The following is a 6,178-nucleotide window of genomic DNA, read 5'->3' as shown; positions in this document are numbered from 1 at the left end:
TTCAATTGGTACAATTGGTAATATACACTGACATCAACTTCTCGCTGGCCGAGTAGCTGATAGAGTGTAAATTAGAATCAACTTTCACATCATATACAAATAAGATATGGTCTGTCTATAGTTCTATATATCACTCTTTCTGTCTATCATTCTGTTGTTCTATCTATCTATCTATCTATCTGTCTGTCTGTCTGTCTGTCTGTCTTTCTGTCTATCTATCTATCTACCATTCTATCTATCTATCTATCTATCTATCTATCTACCATTCTATCTATCTATCTATCTATCTATCTATCTACCATTCTATCTATCTATCTGTCTGTCTGTCTGTCTGTCGTTCTATCGTTCTATGTATTGTTCTATCGTTCTATCATTCTGTCGATCGTTCTTTTGTCCTGTCTGTCTGTCTGTCTGTCTATCTATCTATCTATCTATCGATCTACCGTTCTATCTATCTCTGTCTTTCTATCGTTCTGTCTATCATTCTGTTGTTCTATCTATCTATCTATCTATCTGTCTGTCTGTCTGTCTGTCTGTCTATTCATGTAGATATACTCTATCTAATATGGACACTTTTAGCTTTTGTAAGTCAGACCATCTTTCCCTGACTCTCCTGTAGGTCATTTTGATCTGATATTGATGGCTGGGATTCAATTACAGGCACCTCTCTGACACCTTTTGAATCTCCATATTTGTTTCAGGAATGACCTTGCACTGACCCTGACGTAGGACGTGAACCGCTCTTTAATTAAGTGACATACTATAAAGAAAACTGTCATATTTGGATTATTGATCCCAGAGCTCACTTATAAAAGCTCTCTTGAATGACAGATTTGCTGTCAAATCATTTCGAGTGAAGTCAAGGAGATCTTGTCCTTCTGATATGCTGTTTTTTTTTATGATCTCTTGTGTGTAAAACTACATTGTTGTCTCATTTTGTTGTCTCAGGTCAGATATGCCAAAGGAAATAGTCCTCTGACTGCAAGGTCTCTGCAAATGGACAGACCTAAGAGGACAATGAAGTATCCATGTGCTGATTCAGACCCATTGCCCATGTCAAGTCCCGATGTCCGTGACGCCGACCAAGCTCTCCTGTCTGACAAACTCCAGCCATGTCCCGAGCAGGAGTTTTGGGACTGGGCTCCAAACCTGACGGAGACACACCCGTCTGCCCAACAATCCAGGAAACGGGTCATGGTGAAAAGAGGAAAAGCTAAGAAGATGTTCGGCTGGGGAGATTTCCAGTGCAAAGTAAAGTCCACAAGCCTCAATCTGCTCATCGCTGGGAAGATCGTGGATCACGGCAACGGAACGTTCAGCGTTTATTTCCGCTACAACACCACCGGAGGTGGAAACGTCTCCGTAGGGCTGGTTCCTCCGAGCAAAGTGGTGGAATTTGATGCAGCGGCTCAAAGCGTTCTGCACTCGGTGGACTCGAGGATGTTTAACTGCAGGGTGGAACATGAGAGGGTGGAGAGAGGTACCAAAAGCACACGCTGCTGGAACGACCCGTCTCAGAGCTGCGACCAGGATCAGACTCACAGCCATGTTTCTTGGCTCTGCTCAAAACCGTTCAAAGTCATCTGTGTCTACATATACTTCTATAGCTTGGACTACAAACTGGTGCAGAAAGTCTGTCCAGACTATAACTACCACAGCGAGTCTCCGTACTTACCTTTTGGATGATCATTTTGTCTCGTAATAAAAGAGAAATTAGTACACGTGTTTATTCTAAGATAACTGGGCAGGTTTCCATTTTGAACTGGAATAGGAAAAGTTCACTAATCGAACATTCTGTCATGATTTACTCATCAGCTGATTCTGATTCATAGTAATAATCTGTAGTAATAATCTGTAATCTTTTGATTGTGCTGGCATGAGTGTTACACAAGGGACTTCTAGTTTGGAAGACATTTTCATGCAACTGACATCACAAAACAAGTGTCAGTGAAAATGCATACAAAATCCATATTGCAACTGCATTTATTAAGACAAGCATGTCTGTATATTCATTTAAGATTGTACGGCTATTTTGGGGAGAATAATGGGATGAATCTAACTAATTTCATTATATACTAATGAATTATTTATGTATGAAAAATATTTTTTTAAGACATCCTTAGTACAGGTTTGTCTCCATGCACACTTACGAACTTCTCTGTGGCAGGTGCTGGTGAATAGGTGTCATCATTTCTGACATGGACAGAGCAAAACTTAATGAGCTCCTGTAATTGATTTTGCTTTGCTGAGATCGTGTGTCAATGGTTTTGTCATTTCTCTGATGATTTAATGAAACTGCTATGAAACTAAAGTGAATGTAATTTCATTAATGAATAGGCCTACAGTTCGATGCCACACACTGTTGGAGACAATTACTTCTACTGAAAATGAATGTAAAATGCTTGTTTATCTTAATGTTTATCGAATATTCTACATTTCTGAAGGTCATTCTAAAGGTTCTAAATCATTTCAGAGAGCTTTAGCTTATTACAATATTTCGAAACAAATACGTTTTTATCGTATCATCTGTGTACATCATGTAAGTATTTGCATCTGCACTGCCTTTATTTTTTTACATTAAGACTTATTTAAAAACAGGCTTCAGTTTCTTAGTGCAAACTTCAATTTGTTTCCTTTTTCCCACTCGAGCGTCTCTAAATGTACATAATCGCAAACGACTGTGATTAGTCCATTCAAATAAGCGCTGAGAAAAGTAACAGGCACCACATGATAACGTCTGCCGTATTCTTGAGAAATACAGATGAATACTGACACAAACAAACTTAAATAGTCTCTTAAAAACTACGAAAACCAAAAGTATAACAATAATGCAATAAAATCTTTCAGAACGATCACAACTGCGCATTTAGAGTGCCTGTTTCAAGCTAAATGTCACTATTGTAGCCTACTCGTTCCTCCTTTATGTTCGCAGTGCGCATGACGTCATCACTGCATCTGCAAGCACGCGCACCCAAAAACGCGCAGTGATGCACATATAGCGTTTTATTTTCCTATTACAGCATGTCTTAAACATCGGCAGCCGGGATCCAAGCTCATAAGGTGAGTCTCACAATAATTCAATTCACTGTTGTTATTATTAGAAACAGATCATTTCCTGTATTTACTGTAGAGGTTGCATAATGACAGAATATAGCTAGTGTTTGTTTTGGTGCGACAGAGAATGAAATAGGGATGTGAGAATCACATACAGTTGAATATTGTGAGTGCTTTGTGTACTGTAGTTTAGATATTGTCAGTTAGGTTTGTTAATGGTAATATGTTCCTATAGAAAAATGCACTTGAAAGATAAAGAAGAGGCCTGCATGTTCAGTGCACTGTATTATTTCTTATTTACAAGGTGCAATGCTAAACAGTAACATAATGACTAATTGTCTTCTATAAATTAGAACTGTTAAACTATCAAACTTGACACTATTGACAGTTAGCTATAATGAAATAATGACATTTTTATTTCAGATACCTGACAAACATGGAGAAAGGGAACCAGTGAGTAGGCAGAAACCATCCATTTGCAGACATGCATTATAAAGTATCAGACTTAAGCAAATGAGATGCCTTCATAATTGGTTTGTCATGTCTTTGCAGAGGCATTTCTCATTTTGATCACTTTCTCCAAAGTCAAGAATCATCCGTGGTCAACAAGTTCCAGCAGAAATACTGGAAAACCAAGCAAACACTGATTAAAGTCACAGGAAAGCAGGAAGATGAGCATGTTGTTGCTTCCGATGCTGATCTGGACGCTAAACTGGAGGTGAGGAACGGACCCAGTCCAAACTTTCCTCTGGGTCTGAATGAATCAAATGGTCATGTGATGAATGTGGGTTTTCATACTTCCCTTCAGGTGTTTCATTCAGTACAGAGAACGTGCATGGAGCTCCTTAAGGTGATTGAACAGTATCAAAGGAGAATCAGCCGTAAGAAAACTGCAAATTCACACATATTTTAATATGAATTAATTAGTGCTGTCAAACGATTAATCATGATAAATCGCATCCAAAATAAAAGTTCTTGTTTACATAATATATGTGTGTGTACTGTGTATATTTATTATGTATATATAAATACAGACACATACAGTATATATTTTGAAAATATTCAAATGTATATAGTGTATATAATGTATATAGTTATATTCATATAAATTATATAGTATGTGGAAAATAATGTGTTTTTTTAACTTTAAACCGCATAAACACATTTCATTACACCAAATACACAAAATAATGTTCTTTTTAGCAGCATCATATGACCCCTTTAATATAATGCTCACATTTATAAATAGCTTGTGATAAAGAAGCTTAATTGTATTCAATGTGCACTTGTAGTGTGCTTCAAATCTTAAAAGTATATTTAAAAAAAATACTTGCAGATAATATAATATTGATGAAATAAAAGGTCACACTTTATTTTAAGGTCCAATTCTCGCTACTAACAAACCATTAACTACGACTTTTGCCTCAATAAACTCCTAATTAGCCGTTTATTAATAGTTAAGGTAGTTGTTAAATTGAGGTATTGGGTAGGATTAGGGATGTAGAATATGCTCATGCAGAATAGTGCTTTAAGCACTAATAAACAGCCAATATGTTAATAATAGGCATGCTAATAAGCAACTAGTTTATAGTGAGAACTGGTCCCTATGCTAAAGTGTTACCAAGGTTCACTTAAGTGTATTTCAAGAGCGTATAACATGTCATGTTACTTAACACACTAAAGTGCACTTTTAATACTTAATTACTACATTTTTAGGGTGCACTTAATATTAAGTTGTTGTTGTTTTTACTTTAAAGTACATTTTAAATAATTGTTTTAATAATCTTTTGTCGTGCTTTAAAAATGACACTTATTTTGATGTGCTTTGTTGAGTAATGTTGACTGTGTGTTGTTTGATATTACATTTAAAGTTAATATATTTTAAAGGTACTAAGTTGTCATTTAATCAATACAAATGTGAACTCACAAATATATTTAAATGCATAACATACACATTTCAATTGGTCACATGCAAGTGCCGCTATTATAAGTATAATAAGACAGCGGAAGTAATCATTAAAGATGTACTTATGTCTGGCTTAAGTGGGACAAAAAAGCACCCTTACGTTCAACAAATTGTTATTTTATAGTTATTTTACGAGTAGTTATTTTAAAAAATACTTGCAGATAATATAATAACGTTTTTTTTAGTTTTACTTTAAAGTATATTTTAAATTGTTGTTTTAATAATCTTTTGTAATACATAAAAAATGACACTTATTTTGATGTGCTAACGTACTAAAGCACATACTTGATTATAATTTGAACTGTAGTGTTATTTGATATTACATTTAGGCCCAAGGTTAATCTATTTAAATTTAAAGGGGTCATATGATGCGATTTCAATTTTTCCTTGTTTCAGAAAGGCGGGGCATAGAGGAGAAACAATAATGTACAGTATGTGGAAAATAATGTGTTTTTTAAACCTTAAACCGCATAAACACATTTCATTACACCAAATACACAAAATAATGTTCTTTTTAGCAGCATCATATGACCCCTTTAAACCATTAAATCCCAAATGGTTCTTCTCCACTACAAAACACCCATTCGGAACCTTTATTTTTAATAATGTGCCGTTCAAATGTTTAACACTTAAAGCTAGATTTCAGTAATGATTTATTATTCAAAGAAAACATACTGTATGTATGTGGCGAAATTCTGATGCTTTTTTTCAGTTTTGTCCCAGGAGGAGAATGAACTGGGTCGGTTCCTGCGTTCACAGGGCTCTCAGGACAAAAGTCGTGCTGGAAAGATCATGCAAGCTACTGGGAAAGCTCTCTGCTTCTCTTCACAGCAGAGGTGTCTTCAAGCTTCTAATCAAATGCGATTGGTTTGGGAATTCTTCTTCTTCGTTTGGTTCATTCGTTTCTCCCTGCAGGCTGGCGCTGCGAGGTCCGCTGGGCCGTCTGTACCAGGAGGTGGAGACGTTTCGTTACAGAGCCATTTCTGACACGTGGCTGACGGTGAACAGGATGGAGCAGTCACGGACCGAGTACGGAGGAGCTCTGCTCTGGATGAAGGACGTTTCTCAGGAGCTGGATCCCGACACACACAAGCAGATGGAGAAGTTCCGTAAGGTCAGTCTCACGCAGTGAAACCGTTTCTCCAGCAGAAGGAGTAA

General features: G+C 36.5%; 2 protein-coding genes across 2 annotated transcripts in view; both read left to right on the top strand.

The window, feature by feature from the left end:
- The first annotated feature begins 996 nt into the window (after nt 1-996).
- On the top strand, nt 997-1,686 carry LOC107756888 (neurexophilin-1-like). The gene has a single exon (XM_016574207.1). It carries the CDS (start codon nt 997-999, stop codon nt 1,684-1,686), a length of 690 nt encoding a protein of 229 aa, XP_016429693.1.
- Nucleotides 1,687-2,771: 1,085 nt separating this feature from the next.
- The window catches only part of LOC107756897 (islet cell autoantigen 1-like), a 12,031-nt gene continuing 8,624 nt past the window's right edge, over nt 2,772-6,178 (top strand). The window contains exons 1-6 of the mRNA XM_016574220.1: nt 2,772-3,060; nt 3,478-3,507; nt 3,607-3,772; nt 3,863-3,935; nt 5,733-5,856; nt 5,936-6,134. Coding sequence (XP_016429706.1) covers nt 3,491-3,507; nt 3,607-3,772; nt 3,863-3,935; nt 5,733-5,856; nt 5,936-6,134 — 579 coding nt within the window. The 5' untranslated portion in view covers nt 2,772-3,060; nt 3,478-3,490. The remainder of the gene's footprint in view (nt 3,061-3,477; nt 3,508-3,606; nt 3,773-3,862; nt 3,936-5,732; nt 5,857-5,935; nt 6,135-6,178) is intronic.

Source organism: Sinocyclocheilus rhinocerous, unplaced genomic scaffold (assembly GCF_001515625.1).
Source record: "Sinocyclocheilus rhinocerous isolate Xijiao unplaced genomic scaffold, SAMN03320098_v1.1 scaffold1735, whole genome shotgun sequence".
Classification (NCBI taxonomy): domain Eukaryota; kingdom Metazoa; phylum Chordata; class Actinopteri; order Cypriniformes; family Cyprinidae; genus Sinocyclocheilus; species Sinocyclocheilus rhinocerous.
The sequence above is the reverse complement of the archived record's forward strand: the minus strand, read 5'-3'. Positions and strand labels throughout refer to the sequence as shown.

Coding starts and splice junctions, on each gene's coding strand:
- LOC107756888 (XM_016574207.1), top strand. CDS start 997: ATGGACAGACCTAAGAGGACAATGAAGTATCCATGTGCTGATTCAGAC.